The sequence below is a fragment of the Arachis duranensis genome, chromosome 4 (genome assembly GCF_000817695.3).
Source record: "Arachis duranensis cultivar V14167 chromosome 4, aradu.V14167.gnm2.J7QH, whole genome shotgun sequence".
In the NCBI taxonomy this organism is placed as follows: domain Eukaryota; kingdom Viridiplantae; phylum Streptophyta; class Magnoliopsida; order Fabales; family Fabaceae; genus Arachis; species Arachis duranensis.
Window position 1 is genome coordinate 67951745 of NC_029775.3, and position 17839 is coordinate 67969583.

The 17839-nt window shown below is 33.6% G+C and overlaps 2 protein-coding genes across 4 annotated transcripts; both read left to right on the plus strand.

Moving 5' to 3' along the window:
* The first annotated feature begins 1605 nt into the window (after positions 1 to 1605).
* On the plus strand, positions 1606 to 10767 carry LOC110280747 (uncharacterized). 3 transcript variants are annotated; one of them, XM_052260140.1, is made up of 11 exons: positions 1606 to 2216; positions 2307 to 2360; positions 3394 to 3463; positions 3995 to 4081; positions 4989 to 5073; positions 5548 to 6225; positions 7264 to 7894; positions 7988 to 8229; positions 8325 to 8528; positions 9077 to 9448; positions 10571 to 10767. In XM_052260140.1, the coding sequence occupies exons 7-11, from the start codon at positions 7423 to 7425 to the stop codon at positions 10604 to 10606; spliced, it is 1326 nt and encodes a 441-aa protein (XP_052116100.1). In that variant the 5' UTR covers positions 1606 to 2216; positions 2307 to 2360; positions 3394 to 3463; positions 3995 to 4081; positions 4989 to 5073; positions 5548 to 6225; positions 7264 to 7422; the 3' UTR covers positions 10607 to 10767. The 3 variants fall into 3 exon arrangements, with proteins under 3 accessions (XP_052116100.1, XP_052116102.1, XP_052116101.1); XM_052260142.1 differs by having other exon boundaries at positions 1606 to 2209; XM_052260141.1 differs by lacking the exon at positions 5548 to 6225.
* A 2992-nt stretch (positions 10768 to 13759) lies between these two features.
* Positions 13760 to 17382, plus strand: LOC107484722 (laccase-17-like). Its single transcript, XM_021140558.2, has 6 exons — positions 13760 to 13883; positions 13990 to 14141; positions 14364 to 14608; positions 15187 to 15315; positions 15766 to 16743; positions 17211 to 17382. Exons 1-6 carry the CDS (start codon positions 13764 to 13766, stop codon positions 17339 to 17341), a joined length of 1755 nt encoding a protein of 584 aa, XP_020996217.1. The 5' UTR covers positions 13760 to 13763; the 3' UTR covers positions 17342 to 17382.
* Positions 17383 to 17839: the final 457 nt, after the last annotated feature.

Here is a 17839-nt window from a genome sequence, read left to right on the forward strand (position 1 = left end):
CACTCATTACAAATAATTTTAATTCACAAATTCATAATCTAACAATATTTCACCAAAATTGATTACCAAACCCACATTACCATCAATCATCATCACAATTAATAATTATCATTCACTCCAATCCATCATACTTACCTAAACTTACCCGGCTATGGCCTTCGCCTCAAATTTCAGCAATACTCATGATCACAATCATCATACATCACATTTCATTCTCTTATCATATTCAAACTTCATTCAACTACTCACATATCACACATTTAATAAACCAAATGCATATAATTCAAATCTATCTTAAGGCAACTAGTCTAAGTTTTCCACAACATTATATATTATCTAAAAGTAACTAAAACCATACCTTGACTAATTTCTTCCCAAGCTCAAGATAGTACAAAAGCCTTCTTTTTCGACAAGCTTCTCAAACCTCTAACCAATTTCAACAAGCTCCAGCCACCAAGTTCAATTCCAATCAATCCAATTGCCAAATTCAACTCCAATAAACACAAATTTTCAATCTAATATCATACAATTCATCAAAACCAATACTAGGGTTCATAAAATTGACAAACCACAAGGTTAAGTGAATGCTGACCTTATCTAATGATTCCTGGGGTAAAACCTACTAATCACCCATACTAGATTACACCTAAACCACAAAATCACAAAGAATTTCAATACCCAAAAACTATTTTTGAGTTTGACATAGGGCAGAGAAATGAAACTAGAAATTTGAGTTTCTTACCAACCTTGTTTAGATTGAATTTAAGAGCTCGATGAGAGCTTCGCATGGCCGCAAACGGCATGCTAAGCAGAGCTCCAAATCACAAGTTATGATTGATTAAGTGTTGAAGTGAATAGTAAAACCCTCATCTTTTCTATTCTTACATTGATCTTTCTCTCTTTTGTGAATGAAATGAGCTGAATGAGTTAAGGCATATATATGTTGGGCCTTGGGCCCAATATGGGCCCGATCCAACTAGTTTAACTCGTTGGTCCAATCTTGGGCTAAAACCTTTAAAATTAGTGATTAGTTTTCAATTCTAACACTACAAGAAAAAAGGTCTGTCGACACCCTTTTTTCTTACCACGCTTTTAAAGCGTGCCCAAAAGTGGTCTATGGGCACGCTTTTGTGAGGGTGGCCACTAATTTGTGATTTTGCCATACATTTTTTTGCCACGCTTGAAAAGCGTGGCCATAAAGGGAAATCGGCACACTTTTACGAGGGTGCCCCTTACTTAAAATTTCGCTACGCTTTTTTACTGCCACGCTTGAAAAGCGTGGTGATATAGGGAAATTGACACGCTTTTACGAGGGTGGCCACTGATTAAAAATTTAGCCACACTTTTTTTGTCATGGTTAAAAAGCGTGCCATAGAGGGAAACCGGCACGCTTGAAAAGCGTGACTAGTTTGTGTTTCAATGGTTACCTTTTTAAAGCGTGCCCATATTTTGTTTCTCTTGGCACCCCACAAAAAATGTACCGATAGAGTTCCTTCCCCCCAAATTTAGTTTCCCACGCAATTTTTTTTCCCACTTAAATTTTTTTCCTTAGTTTTCAATTTTAACCCTAAACACAACATCACACTAATTTTAACCTTAAAAGTAACCCAGCCACCAAAGAAAACCCTAAAAGTTACCCTCCATCTTTAGGAACCCATAAACACAACCCTTTTCCCTCTTCTCTTCGACTACCGCCACCGCAAACCCTAGCTCCGCCACTTCTTCCTCACCAAGTCCATTCTCTTTCTCATTCGCTTCTTCATCCTCCACCGCAAGAGGAAGTGGCGGCGCCACTACTACCGCACCGTCCTTCGGCTTTGGCTCCACACCTTCCTTCTCTGCAGCCTCTGTGTCGTCGTTTTCCTTAGGTTTTGGGTCCGCACTGACCGCATCTCGCTCGGCTCCTGCTCTAGCTCCGTCTCTATTCGGCTCTACTTTTTTGGCTTCTACTATGGCAGCTTCGAGTACCGATTCTCCCATTTTCTGTGCTGCGAGTTCAGGCTCCTCCTTGTTCTCCACACCATCTTTTGGTGGAACTTCCTCTACTACGACGCCGTTTGGGGCAAAACCCTCTGCTGCGACCACACCATTTAGCGGAGCATCTTCTGCTTGACCCTCACTATTTGGTGGAGCATCTTCGCTATTTGGCCCTCTGTCGCACCATCAAGGCAACCCTCTTGTTCTGGTGTTGAGCCTAGTGTCCTATTTTGTAAGATGTGAGGGGATTTTGTTCTCTCTTTTCAATCTCTTTGATGTTTTCTGGTTGAAAATTTTGAATTTCTTTATTTTTACTTTGTTATTTGCAGAAAGGGTGATTGTATTGGTATCCGGCCGAATTAAAGTCTGGTGATGATAGAAAGGTGATCAGTCCATGAAATCATATCAGGTTTCCTTTTATTTATTTGTTTGCTTTGGAGGTTCTTGATGTTTGTTCCCTGCCATGCCTTAGTGTGTAATTCATTCATTAAACCAGAAAAGGAAAGTGGTTAGGTCCTTATCTTTCCTAAAACATTTACATTTATCAGTAGCAACAAAATAACAAGTGACTATTGCATGTGAGCAAGTGCTGGTTCTTCTTATATAACATGGTGCAAAGGGTCATATAGCTGAGAAGATTGGTTTTCAAAATTTTTTGAAAGACCCTTAAAAATAAGATCATTCCTACTGATTGGAAACACACTTTTTAGATTAGTCTCTCCAATATGACATTGTTTTGAATGATCTCTTCTAGTTACGTTTGAACATGCTGAAAACAGCATCAAATTCATATTGTTTCTTTTTCTCTCATTCAACACAACTTAATTATGGATTTAAAGGTCCTTTCTTCTACTAGATTGTTTATCATTCTAATTCTCATATTGTTTACGTTGCTTATTAATTGGTGGTCCCAGCTTCAATTTCTCTTGAGGATCACTATGTGAATTTTCTTTTCTTTCTTTTCTTATCAATGAATGGGTGTAAAATCTATGTGCTTGTGGAAAGCTTCTTGTGAATTATTTTAGTGTTGTTCTTTCTTTTGAATCTCTTATCTCTATTAAATTATTGGTCTAGTTAAGCTTAAGATTACTGTTCAGTAAAGAATTCTGATTGAATTTAAACTTTATATAAAATATTATATATTAATTTATGATAAATCCATTTCTGGTTAATTACTTAATTTAGCATTAAGTATAATTAACACTTCTGATGAAAACAATTATGAAGAATAATATCACACACTCTCTAAATGTGAGGATCTCAAAATGATGGAGTGTTCAAAGTCCCGAAACCAAAGATCATTTACTCACCTTACTTTTCCAATACATAATGTTTTAGAGAATGTTTCAGATGGTGCACTTTTGGTCCTTTTTCTGAATTAGTATCGGTCTTTTACAACCTTATTTATGTTTGCAGATATCAGAAGTGGTAAATAGTATGAAAGACTTGATAGATTACAGCAGAGAGACAGGGACTGGACCCATAGGTAAGCTTATATGCATTTTACTAGTTCATTGCTCTCTTGTATGTGCGGATATTGACGTATCAATCAAGTTATACCATTGAGAATCTTAGTGCATTTACTTCATATTCCTCCTTTTAAATAAGTTTAAAGTTTTTTTAGTGCCACAAATTGCAAAAAAGGTGTGCACATCAAATGGAATCAATTATAGCATAGTTATTAATAAAATTAAATTATACTTTTATATATTAATAAAATTATACTTTTATTTATCCCTAGTTATAGCTTCCTGAAAGTGCAAATTCTGTTAAAATGGATATTGAAGAGACTTTCTCAGCTATCTATCATCTCAGTTTATTTAGTATATCTTAGCTTTTTCTATTTGATGGAAAATAATATGCTTCTCCTTCAAGAATTTTTTTTGTTTAAGAACATTTTCAGGCTTGTTTCTTATATATTGTTGTATTTATCTTGTTAAATAATAAGCAAGCTCAGATATACTGTTTATGCTTGTAATTTCATAATATCTAATTGTTCTAAATTTCATATTTTTAGTTGCCCCTACTGCATAAAGATCTTTTTGCATCTGGATTACGTAAGAGATCCAGCGTTCTTCTGTACGATCCTCTTGGAACTAGCAGAGTAAGTTGCTGAGTACCTATTAATGACAATATTCAACCTGCCTTTTACATTTTTTTCCCTTACTGAAGTTTTCTGACTCCATTTTGTTTTCAATTATTTTGTTGTATTTCAAACATTATTAGCAAAAGCTGTTTCTACTGAATGTGTTAACTTGATATTGGGATAATAACAAGTTCAAATGCAAATAAGTTAAACATGTTGAAGTTTTCTGGTGTTTGAAGTATTTTCTTTTTGAAGTTTTATTGTTTAAAAATGTTACTTAAGAAATTCTTTTATTATATTGCTATGTGAGAATTGAAATTCTGCTACGTATGAAGTCGGGTTTACTAATTCTGTTCTTTTACTGTTGTTGTGGCCTGTTATTTCTCTCATGCTGATTGATTTTTATTATTTGAACAAGCATGTGGCTGCTCATTTTTGTTGAAACCTTTTCACTAGTTAACTACTTTATTTTTTGGGTTACACTCACTATGTAACCATAAAGCCAAAATTAGTAATCAGAAAATAATAGAATACACCCATTTAATCTGATTTTAGTCTTGTTATCACATATCATAGTCTCTTGTAGCTCAAACGTGTGCAGATTTTAGAACTTTTTTTGTTTAATCTGATTATAATGATATGATCATCGACACTACTCCACGCTAATGCTACCTCTTCATTTCCAATTTTTTTAACCCCTTTAACTTGTTACGATCAAAGCTGTTGTCCAAACAGAACCTGCATATATCATTACACAAAACTAGTATTTACTTTTTTCTACCTTTGTTTGCCATGTCATATACTAATCAATATATACAACAGTAAAATTGAAAACTGTGTTTGTTTGCTTGAACTGAATCTTGTGTTTGCTTGGTTGCTATTGAATCTTATTAGTATTGATTTAAGTCTATTTCTTTTTTTACAGACTTTCAATAGTTGTGCTTTCGCTGCTGTTGCCTCTGCCACCTCTCTTGGTTTGCTTTTGCTGTGGTACTGATGTTGCTGCTAGGGTACAAATTTAGTTTCTGCGGTGTTAGTTGACTATTATCTTTATTTTAGTTTAATTTTGAAAATTCTGACACCTTTTGTAGAGGTAACTATGCGAATATGATCGTGGTTATTTATGTCCTAACCTCGTATAACTTATTATACTTTTTATAACTTATTTGTTTTGTAATAGAACCTCTATCATTAGAGGTCATGTGATCGTGGTTCTCTATGTCCTAACCTCGTATAATTTGTTATTCATGTTATGTATACTACTTTAAGTTCTTTCTCGAGGCGGTCACTTCAAGGCTTTCTTTAAGAATTGCTAAAACTCAAATTTCTTTGATATTTTTTGTTAGTTATTTTTAAAGTATTTTGGAGGTTGGGAAAATGTTGTCTCTTATTAGTTACATAGGAAGCTAGAATTACAGTTAGTGAGACTAACGTTAATTAAGGACTTTAGAATAGGAACTTAACTATCTATTTGAAATACATAGGTTTTCGATGGATGTCTCCAAGGATTTGATGGATATGCCCCGTCATTTGAAAGAATATCAACTTGGTGTAGAAAGGTTTTTACATTACTTGTTGCAAGTACCAATCAAGAGCATACTTCCTGACCATATTGCCATCGCTCTAGTTTGATTATGCTCATTTTTTCGTCGGGTATGTCAGAAGGTAATTAGCCTAGCTGAGGTGGCAAACTTAGAAGCAGAGATTGTTGAGACATTATGCCAACTCAAGAGGATTTTTCCTCCAAGCTTTTTTGACATAATGGTGCACTTGCCTATTCATGTGGCAAATGAAGTGAGGTTAGGTGGTCCAGTTCAATATCGTTGGATGTACCCTGTTGAATGGTATATGTGCACACTAAAATCGTATGTTCGTAACAGAAGTCGTCTAGAGGGGTCCATTGCTGAAGGATATTTGGCTAATGAGTGTATAAACATTTGCTCAAGATATTTGCATGAGGATGTTCAGACAAGATTCAATAGAGTCCCTCGAAATAATTATGAGTGTGTTTCAGATGAGATGCGAACTCCCAATTTGTTTCCAAAGAAAGGATGTCCCTTAGGTGGACAAATGGGAAATGTGTTCATCTTAGATGAAAAATCAGAAGCACAAGGGTATGCATACATCCTGAACAACTATGATAAAATCGAAGTCTACATGAGGTATTTTGTTTGCTTTATTATCATCTGTTAGTTTACACTACAACATTGTACTTTACTAACAAATAATAATATTTGATACGTTCAGAGAGTAAGAGAGTCAAGTTAATGATAACAATCCACGCAGAACGAAGTGGGAGAAAGCCAAAGACCATAGTCAACAATTCTCATAATGGTTTAAAGTTCGTGTCATGAAAAAAGATGTGACTGGTTAGGCAAAAGGGTTGGTTAGAGGTCCAAATAGAGTTGTGAAAATATTTTTAGGTTTTGTTATCAACGGGTATAGGTTCCATACAAGGCACCGTGATGCGAGACGTAAAACCCATAATAGTGGTGTCACATTAGAAGCATTGACTCCTAGTTTTGCTAGTGTGAAAGATAAGAACCCAATTGAAGCAAAAGTTACCTACTATGGTAGAATAGTGGATATGTTTGAGTTAGATTATTATGGCCAATTTAAAGTAGTCCTATTTAAGTGTAAGTGGTATACAGTTGCAGAAGACCACTTTGGTCTCTCATATGTGTATTTCAGTAAAAAAATGCTACCAAGAAGAACCATTTGTGTTAGCATCTTAAGTAAACTAATGCTTTTATGTGCAAGACCCATATGTGAGTGACAAACACTATGTTATGAAAATAATTCCGAGAGATTTATTTAGAATAAGTGACGACCTTGAGTCTGATTCCCCCATAATATATGCAAGGGAGCCATGTGAGCCTGAAATGATTCTAAGTTTTCCAAATGATAATGGCGAAGTTGATCTAGTGAGGAATGATCTACGAGCTATCATCATAGATATGGCTCCAAACATGTTTGCCAAGTAACGTTGTGAGAAAAACGAGGAAAGTGAATATGATGAGTACATGGAGGATGTTAATTCCGATTCATCTTGACATGTGTTTATCTTTGCAATTTTTTGGTAGTATTCTAAATGAATTACTTTTGTTAGTTGTTTTGCTTATTTAGTTACTTGCTTGTGCTAATTATGTTTATTTAATTAATAGAATTACATTTTTTCTCCTTATTTCTTATGTGTGCAGGATAGAAAAAAGGGAGATCACTAAAAGAAAAAGAATAATTACCTTAGGTTAAAAGAACATGAAACATAAAAGTCCAAAAAAAATAATTCTTTTGAGGTGATGCAAGTTAGGTCAAGTGTTGAATTGCTACAAAAATATAATATTAAGAGATAGAAGATCATGGCTGAAAATAATAAAGCTAGGTTGCAAGCTCAAGGCCTAAAAGATCTAATAAGAAAACAACCCATCACAATAGTAGAAGATGCATTTGAAGAGCAAACTGGGGCTCCGAAGAAGAAAAAGAAAGTCCCACCAAACTCACTATTTCAAGAATGTGAGTGTATTGGGAATAATTCAAAGGCTGTTGAAAAGAACCCCCAAAGTGAGAATGAGGCAATGTTTCAAGCTGAAAAGAACTCGAAAACTGGGAATAAAAAAACTGTTGAAGATGATACAATGGATCAAGATGATGCAAGTTCTAATAAGGAGGGAGAAGATACAAGTGGGCTGAGCATAGAATCAAACAAAAAGGGAATGAGTATTGACATGTATTTTAAGGTGCATGGGATTAATTTCGAAGACGAGGAAGATGAGGAAGATGAGGAAGATGCTGCAAATATTGAGGGTGGTGGAGGACAAGCTAGTAATGAAGGTAGTTTTTCTTATCTCCCTTATTGCCTAATTATAGCTTATATTACTTTTCAATTAGTTTGAGTTAAAATTCTGTTATTCTAATTGGACTTAGGCACTAAAAAGAAAACTCGTGGCAAGACCTTATGCAAAAATATTCATGCCACTGATTTTAATGATCGACGAGAGGTGGAGTTTTTACAAGGGCAGCCTATTGGTCCAACCAAGGAGGTCGTAGCTAACCTAGGCCAATTTTTGGGTTCAACAATTATAAATCCCCGTTTTGTGACTTTGCTATATACTAGTTGGCATGGTGTGCCTGATAATATCAAGAAGGGCATGTGGGAGTACGCCAACGTATGTAAATATGCCTTTATGGACAGTTTATTTATTTATTTATTTGTTATGTTGTGTATGCTAACCTTTGGCGTTCTAATGTATGTGTTGCATAGCAAAAGTTTATTCTTCCAATAAGTTCAAAGCCGTGGGTCATGCGGGGATTTTGTCGTGCATGGAAAAAATACAAGGGTGAAATTAAAAAAGAACATTTCTTAAAGTACAACACAAAGAAAGAAATGATAAAGAATCGACCATTAGAGAGTCCTGAATTTCAGTTTCGCAAGCTAATTCGGTATTGGAGTCTTCCTGCTATCAAGGTAATGCTATGTCTTCTATTTTTTCTATCTATCCTTGATTTTTTTGTGATTAGACTTGCTATTTCAAAAAAAGGTGATGGGATTTTCAAAGAGAAAGAAAATGTGTTCATTAAGAATAATATCTCTTTTTCATGTTTATATTTAGGCTATGTCTGTTAAGAATACTGAAAATAAATAAAAGCAAACATGTCCTCACCGAATGGGTTCCACAAATTTTGTAATAGTGCGCAAGCAGTTGGTAACCTAACTTATTTTTTGTGATTTCTCGTTTATATCCATGTTATATTGTCTAGTTAGTATGCTTCATATAAAATTTTATCTTCTATCTCTAGTGTGACTTTAAGGAGAACAATGAAGAGCCATCAAGGGCTGAAATTTTCACAGCAACATGCACAAGTAAAAATGGAAAAGAAATTGATGCTAAAACATAAACAACAATTGTGAGTTGTTTTGTATTTGTATTTGGATTTGTACAATTTAAATGCTAGATAGATTTGTATTTATATTAAGTTAATGTGACTTTGTATTTTTTTTGTTGCTTTTGGTAGAATGAACTTCAAAGCCGCATAGAGGCAGGGGAAAATCATGAGGATGCATTTGTAGCAGTGCTAGGAAAGGACCAGCCAGGTCGAGTTCGTTGTTATGGGACTTCAATTACAAGAAGATCTCTTAGAAAGGATGAGGAGATTCGCCAAGTGAAGGTTGAATACAATGATAAGGTGCATTCATTAGAAAAGAAGATGGACGGTGTTTGTGGTCTATTAAAGGTGATGTTGCACCAACTCAATCCTGGAATGAGTGACGAAGAGGTAGCAGCCTTAGTGCAAGCAGCCCAAAATTCTCCTTTGGATGCCTCAAGTAATAGACCAAGAAATACTCCCCACTCCTCCGAAGCAACTCACATTCCACCAACCGATGATGTAAGTAACTGTCCTAACCTTGTATTATTTTCATTCCCTTGATTTAGATTATAGAATTTCTTTTTTCATGTTGAATTTATGTTGTTGGCTGAATTGAGAATTGAGAATTGTTGATTATTGTTGATCGAGAATTTATGTTGTTGGCCGAATTGAGAATTGTTGATTATTGTTGATTGAGAATTTATGATGACTGAATTGAGAATTGAGAATTGTTGATTATTGTTGATTGAGAATTTATGCTGGCTGAATTGAGAATTGAGAATTTAGAATTATTGTTGATTGAGAATTTATGTTGCTGGCTGAATTGAATTACTATTGATTGAGAATTGATAATTGAGAATTGAGATAGAGGGTGTGTGAAAGAAAGAGATTTGGCAATTTAATCTCATTTTCGGCGGAAGCCGTTGATCGCAGTTGGGAATAAAGCGCTCTGACATGCCCATGACCCCTTTTTTTGTTCTGAGTTTTGACCATATATTCTCCTTTGTCATTTTCTCTTCCTCAGTTTCTCCCCTTTCTTTCTTGTCATTTGAATTTGATTACTACTATCCTGTGAGGTAGTGTAGCATTAATCAGGGAAAAGGAATATGGATTTTAGTTACAGATGGATTACTTACCATTCAGCTAAACTAATTGCATGATGATGATGATGCAATTGTGAATTGTAGCATTCTTTCTAGTTTTTAATTACTTATTACCTACGAGTCAACTTTACACCATCTCTTCTCTTTCGAATTGCTTGTTATTCCTTGCCTCTTCCATTTCTAGCTTAGTTAATTTTGACTCCACACACCAAATTTGCTAATGGATAATAATAAAAAACAAAATGTAACCAGAATTCTGAAAATTTTTTACTCATGTAAATGTTTGTTCTTCTGCTCCAATAATTTGAAATTTGTGTGTGAACAGCTCCTTTTGTGACCATGTATAGGGGACTATTTCTTTTGTGTTTGATATGTATTTTTTGTTCTAATGGCTGAATATGCAATGTTGTGGGACCTAATTAAAGTTGCTTTGCCATTTTCATGTTTAATCAATTTGGATTTGGAATTGGATTTGTTGGACTTAATTAAAGTCGCTTTTATAACATGTACTAACACAAGATTATTTAAAATTCTGCAGGGCAGTGATAAAAATAATGGAGCTCATAATGGATGATCACACTACTCATGAAATTTGATATTTTGTAACTAAGTATATAAAAGAAGTAGATATATGACACTTGTTGAAATGGCAATTCTTATTTACTTGTTATGACTTTACTTTTTGGTACTTTGTCATCAAAGCCTACTTTTATGGTGACAATTTTATATGTATGTCTTTTTTTATGGGAAAGTTTATATTTGTAGGATTAGTTCAATATATATAATTTTATTTTGGTCTATAATTTTAAAATTATATATGAATTTTGCACAAAATATTAGGAAGATTAATAAAAAAAATTCTGACCAAACTTATCGGCACGCTTAAAAAGGGTGGCTATACATTAATTTTGGGCTCAACAAGCACGCTTATTAAGCGTGGCCATAACTCGGCAACCGGCACGCTTTAAAAGCGTATCCATATCCTCATCTACTACCACGTTTTCTAAGTGTACCCATATCCTCATATGTTTACCCTATTGGCACGTTTAAAAAGTGTAGCTATATCTTCCCTTATCGGTACGCTTTTAAAGAGTACCCAAAGTATGCATTCTGAGATGTTTTAAAAGCGTGGCGATACGTGAATTTTTCGGTACGCTTATATAAAGCGTACCTATAGGTTAAGACCTATGGCCACGCTTTTAAGTGTGGCAAGAAATGAAAGCGTGCCAACAAAAAAAGCGTGCCGATAGATCTACATAAGCGTGGCAATAGAGCAACCAGCACGCTGGCGGATGTAACCCTTTCAAAATCGTGCCGATAGCTCAAAAAGCGTGGCGAAAAGCTATCGACACGCTTTTTTGCACTTTTTGGCACGCTTTTAAAGTGTGGCAGAAAGCTTATTTTCTTGTAGTGTAAATATTTTCCTAAGTATTTTTGCAGTTTTTATTTTCTCACACGCAGTACTGGACAGACTTAAGCCGGTATTACCGACTAAATTACTGATTTGCATTTTTACGCATTTTTTTCGTAGAAAATTACATTTTCTCACTCGAAAAAATTCGTTAAATCCAATTTTCACAATTAAATTTTTAAATTAATATTTCTAAATTTTCAACTTATTTCAGACAATTAGATTATTATTTTATTTTGATTAAATGACTACTAACTTCTGGTTCTTATAAAATGTGTCCCAAATCATACTTCAAAATCAGATTATAATCAAATACAATAAAAATAATAATCAAACTCTAGGATTCAAATCAAAATTCAAACTCTTACTATAATTAGATTATAATTTAACACATCCCAAATTATATTACAAAATTTAGTTATAATCAAACATGCTCAAGATAATAATTAAACTCAAGAATTCAAGTGACCAAGGTTCATCACAGAAACATGCATTCCAAATCTCAAGTTGGTGCAATAATCTTGCATGTCATCAACTAGAACGTGATCAATATAGCTTTTAATTTCTCTGCATGGCTTAATAATACACCTGCCTTTAGACTTTTATGCAAACTAATTTTACTTGGTGATGATGATAAAAACTTAATTGTATGAGAAAGCATTGTAACTCAGACTATGTATAAATCCATAAATTTTAGTGCCAGTGGAGAATCGGTATGTTATTCCTGGATAACTACAAGATGGATCAGCCCTCATGTTCATGTCACTCATGGCACATTGGTAAATGATTTTGGATACCATGTCATTGAAAGCCTTCCAACTGCAGCAAAAATACCAACTCTAAGATAATTAAGTCATCAAATTTTCAGGGGTAATAAGATTAATGCATTCATAAGAAATAATTCAAGCATGCATTAACGAGTCGAAATATAATCTCAGCCAATGCTTTTGCACTAGCCACACCAGGATACCTATCCAGAGAATACTCACAACTTCAACTTTAGAACCAGATGATTCTAAATAGATTCTAACCACAACAATAGAATTTTTTCAGTTTTGGCTGCAAATTGTACAATAAAAAAAATCAAAACTCTAAAATTCAAAGAACAAAACATAAAAAAATATAAAATTGATGCATTGATAAGATAACAGAATTTTACTACAACCAAACTAGAAAAAAAACCAATCACATATGCTAAGATCAAATCAGGAATCATAAACTAATAACATATGAACAAAATAAAGTACAAACGTCACTATTTGAATTTGTGCATTCTATTAAATTCTGAATTTAAATTTTGAATTTTATTTCAAAAAATAATTTTTTTTTAATTTTAGCCAATAAAAATAGAATCAAAACCCTAAGATAAGAAGAACCAAAATGAATCAACATGCATTGATAACTCATTGATTTGACAAATCCATTTTTGATTAGAAGAAGAGAATGGAGCGCGCTAAGAAAAGGAGAAAAGCAGAATGAATCGCACTAAAAAGAAGAGAAGAGAAGAAAAATCTGTGATAAAAAGAGGAGATGAATAATGTTAAAAAGAAGAGAGTGAACGGCGTTGTGCAAAGAAAAAAAGAAGAAACTGAAGTACAGTGATACTAAGAAGATTCTAGGTTAGTCGCAGAAAAGAGAGCTACTTTGTTTTGTTTTGGCGCGTAGAAATTTCTAGTTATTTTCTGCAATATCATGTATATATATAATATTTTACCATATTTATATACAGTGACTAAAAATAATGGCTGAAATTAGTGTACAAATAACATAACATTTTTTTACGTTTTAATACTAGACAATTACACCAATATCTGGCCATGAAATGACCGATTGACAGAAACTTTATTACTTTGGCAACAAGAATATTTTAATTGGTTGAGAGAATAACGTCTGACCGATGATTTTAACTCAATCTAACTCCAGTTCCTTTCAGATGCCAACTGGACTGTATCAAACAAACCACGAAGTGGATTTGCACCTACAATTATCAGACGAATAAAATTTTGTTAATCACTTTGACTTGTGAAGGAAGGAGGTCAAACGAAATTGAATGTCTTTAACACCACTCTAAAGTTGTTCTAACAAATGCTATGTCTCCAAATTTTCTTTCTCCGTTTTCCTTTTTTTAATATTAAGTTACTTCCTAAAATATATCAGTGAAGATTTCAGCTTCTAATTAAATCAATTATAAATCACCTAATCAATCAACTACATCCTTTCAAATCTCTATATAAAGAGTCTAACATCTTGTCCCAATCCATCAACGCTGTTTAAACTTATATAGTGACAGTACACGATCATTCTTCACAAATCATCAAATATGGGTGTTTTCCTTATTTCATTTCCTAAAGTCCCACTATTATTATTATTTATGTCATTCATCAATTTATGCATGTTTGAGCTTGCACTAGCGGGCACCACCAGGCACTACCATTTTGATGTACATTCTTAAAAGACCATACTACCCTTTTATAGTTTAATTTACATTTCGTTCTTTTTATGTTATGTGCTTTCTCTCTATATAATTTTTTATGTCAACGTTGCAGATAACGTACAAAAATGTGACACGACTATGCCATACAAAGAGCATAGTGACAGTGAATGCTCAATTTCCAGGACCTCGCATTGTAGCTAGGGAGGGAGACCATATTCTGATAAAAGTTATTAACAATGTGCAGAACAACATTTCCATCCATTGGTAAGAAACACTAAATTTTCAATATATATATATATATGCATTTCAGGTATATTAGTCGCTAATCTGAACTATGTACTACATATTTTATAATTAAGATTAAGATTAATGACTAAAAATACTGAAACACTTTAACTACTCACATACCTGAAATGCTTATATGTTTTTATAGTTGTTGCAAGGAAGAGTACTAATTAAAATTGAAGTTGCAATTGTTTGGAATAGGCATGGCATTCGACAGCTTCAAACAGGTTGGGCTGATGGACCAGCATATGTAACTCAATGTCCAATCCAAACAGGTCAAAGTTATGTTTACAATTACACCATTACTGGGCAGAGAGGAACTCTGTTTTGGCATGCTCACATATCATGGTTAAGATCAACTCTCTATGGTCCTCTCATTATTCTTCCAAAGAAAGGTGCTCGGTATCCTTTCGCAAAACCCCATAAGGAAGTCCCTATAATATTTGGTAATGACATTACAAAAGGCTGCTTAATTTCGGATTAATTATATTCTTTTCGAGTGAATACTCAATTTGACAAAAAAATTTACAATAGTAACTCACGTTAATTTTTAAGCTGATTTTTGTAAATGGCATGTTAATTTTGTAAGTTGACTTACTAAAATTTAGACTCGTCGTCTAGATTTCATATGACTAAGACCTACTTGACCTCTAGAAATTTGATCGGCTCCCGAACATCCTCATGAAGAGGATAATAACAAATTCCATTTGAAAATTTTGCAGTTTTGGAAGCAACAATGAAGGTTATGGAGTTTTAATAAATCTTAATTACATAGAATTTAGATGACAAATCTAAATCAAAATAAGTTAATGTACTAAATCAATATGTCATTAATAGAGATTAACTTAAGGATTAGTGTGAGTTATAATTATAAATTTTCGAAGTCTAATTTAAATCCATTAAAATTTTAAAGATTAAAGTGAATCCCATTTCAAATTTCAGACACTAAATTCAATATTCACTCTATTTTTTTCATAATCTGCATAAGGTAAAAATTATTAAATTCATTGACATATTTTTTTAGGAGAATGGTGGAATGCGGATCCTGAGGCAGTGATAAGTCAAGCTTTGCAAAGCGGCGGAGGACCAAATGTGTCTGATGCCTACACAATGAATGGACTTCCAGGGCCATTATATAACTGCTCTGCCAAAGGTATATAAATGAGGAGTCTATGTAGCATTACCAGAACAATTTGGAGAAACAACTATTTCCAGCAAGAGCCGCACAGTACTTTAGGCACAAAATTTGATAGGGAGAAACAAAAATCCTGTAAAACGAAAAATTAATTATATATTTACATATTTATACATATTATTTTATATATTTTTTAACAAATTAATTAACTACTAAAATAATTAAATATTTTACAGTAGAATAATCAAATATTTTATACAGTAATAATAGAGAAATAATATTAAATTTTTTATTAATTATTTTTAAAATAAATACATAATATTATATATAATAAATATGTAATTTTAGATATTATATATATAAAATTATAGATATTAAATTAAATAAGATAACTTTGTATTATTGTGACCTTACATTACTATGTATGATTGGTTTTTTGCCTAAGCAAAACTTGGTCATTCTTTACAGATACATTCAAATTGAAGGTGAAGGCGAGGAAGATTTACCTTTTGCGATTGATCAATGCTGCGCTCAACGATCAGCTCTTCTTCAGCATTGCAAATCACACTCTCACAGTTGTTGAAGTAGATGCTGTTTATGTAAAGCCATTTTCAACAAACACAATACTAATTGCCCCAGGTCAAACCACTAACGTTCTTCTGAAGACTAAGTCACATTACCCCAATGCCACTTTCTTAATGATGGCTAGACCATACGCAACCGGCTTAGGAACCTTTGACAATTCAACCGTCGCCGGCGTATTGGAATACAAAACCCCACCCAATACTCATCGTTCAAATTCAACTGTTTCATTGAAGAACCTTCCGCTCCTAAAACCTGTCCTGCCAGCGCTTAGCGACACTTCTTTTGCAACAAAATTTACCAACAAACTCCGCAGTCTCGCAAGCGCTGAGTTCCCAGCTAATGTCCCCAAGAAAGTGGATAGACACTTTTTCTTCACAGTTGGGCTCGGTACAAATCCGTGCGAGAAGAACCAAACATGTCAAGGGCCTAATGGGACGAAATTCTCTGCATCGGTGAACAATGTGTCTTTTGCACTTCCCGACACCGCGCTTCTCCAATCTTATTTCTTTAGACAATCCAATGGTGTTTACACCGCAGACTTCCCAACAAGTCCCTTGAATCCGTTCAACTACACCGGCGCGCCGCCGAACAACACGATAGTGAACAGTGGGACAAAGATGGTGGTTATTCCGTACAACACGAGCGTGGAGGTAGTCATGCAGGACACCAGCATTCTTGGTGCGGAAAATCACCCTCTCCATTTGCATGGCTTTAACTTCTTTGTTGTTGGCCAAGGTTTTGGTAACTTCGATCCAAAAATCGATCCTGCAAACTTCAATCTTCTTGATCCTGTTGAAAGGAACACAGTTGGTGTTCCATCTGGTGGATGGGTTGCTATACGATTCCTTGCGGATAATCCAGGTTAGTGACAACAATGCTTCGTAAAACAATTACTTCTTTTAAGAAGTTCCGAGTTTGATAAAATGTTTAACAAACTTTATTAATTTTTTTTTATTATTTTTAGTTATAAGACGAATTCGTTTAATTTAATAATTCAACAATATTCTTTTAATTTATTTTTTAAATATTATTTTGCTAAGGACAAAAACAATAAATTTTTCTGCCCCTAGTATTTTCTTCTTTTTTTTTTAAATAAAATTCTTATATCATATTGTTTATTATTTTGTCTTAAAAAATTTAAAATATTAAGTACAAGTACGTAAAATATTTTCTTGTAGCTAGTATAATTATAATAGTTTGTTTTAAATCCTTGACTTTTATCAATTTACTACTTTCTTAGGTTGATTATTAGTTTGAAAAAACATAGTTTCCTACAAAATCCCATAAAAAAAATTCAACAATTTGTTTGATTATTGTGTGTGTACCAGGGTTATGGTTCATGCATTGTCACCTGGAAGTGCATACGAGCTGGGGTTTAAGAATGGCGTGGGTTGTCTTGGATGGAAAGCTCACAAATCAGAAACTGCTTCCACCACCCTTCGATCTTCCAAAGTGCTAAATTCATGCTGACTTTTTTTTTCGTTAATTGTTTCAACATTCTGGCCCTTGTAATTGAGCCTTGAGCGTTTGTTCTTCCCTTTTTAATTTTTGCTTCATTTCTCTTTTTATGTATAGCAGTTGAGATTTGACTGCGGAAGTTTTTTTTATTGCTGAAGAGAAATGTATTTATGTCACAACGTTTTGAAGCATGAAGTAGTGCCAAAGAGCTACCTGTAGCTCGGGTGGTATTTGTCTCCCCTCTCTCTAGAAATCCCGAATTCAAACCTCACTTGATATAACGGCCACTTCTAATAAAATTGTTTTGACCATCACTTTATTGGTTTAGAAACTCAATAAATTCAATTATGATCTAAATTAAATATCAGAATTATAATACAATAATATATGAAATTATAAATAAATATATAAAAATATAGATATATATTCTATTATAAAACTTAAAATTAAATAAATTAATACTACAACATCAACAATAATATTATAGTTTCATTTAAGT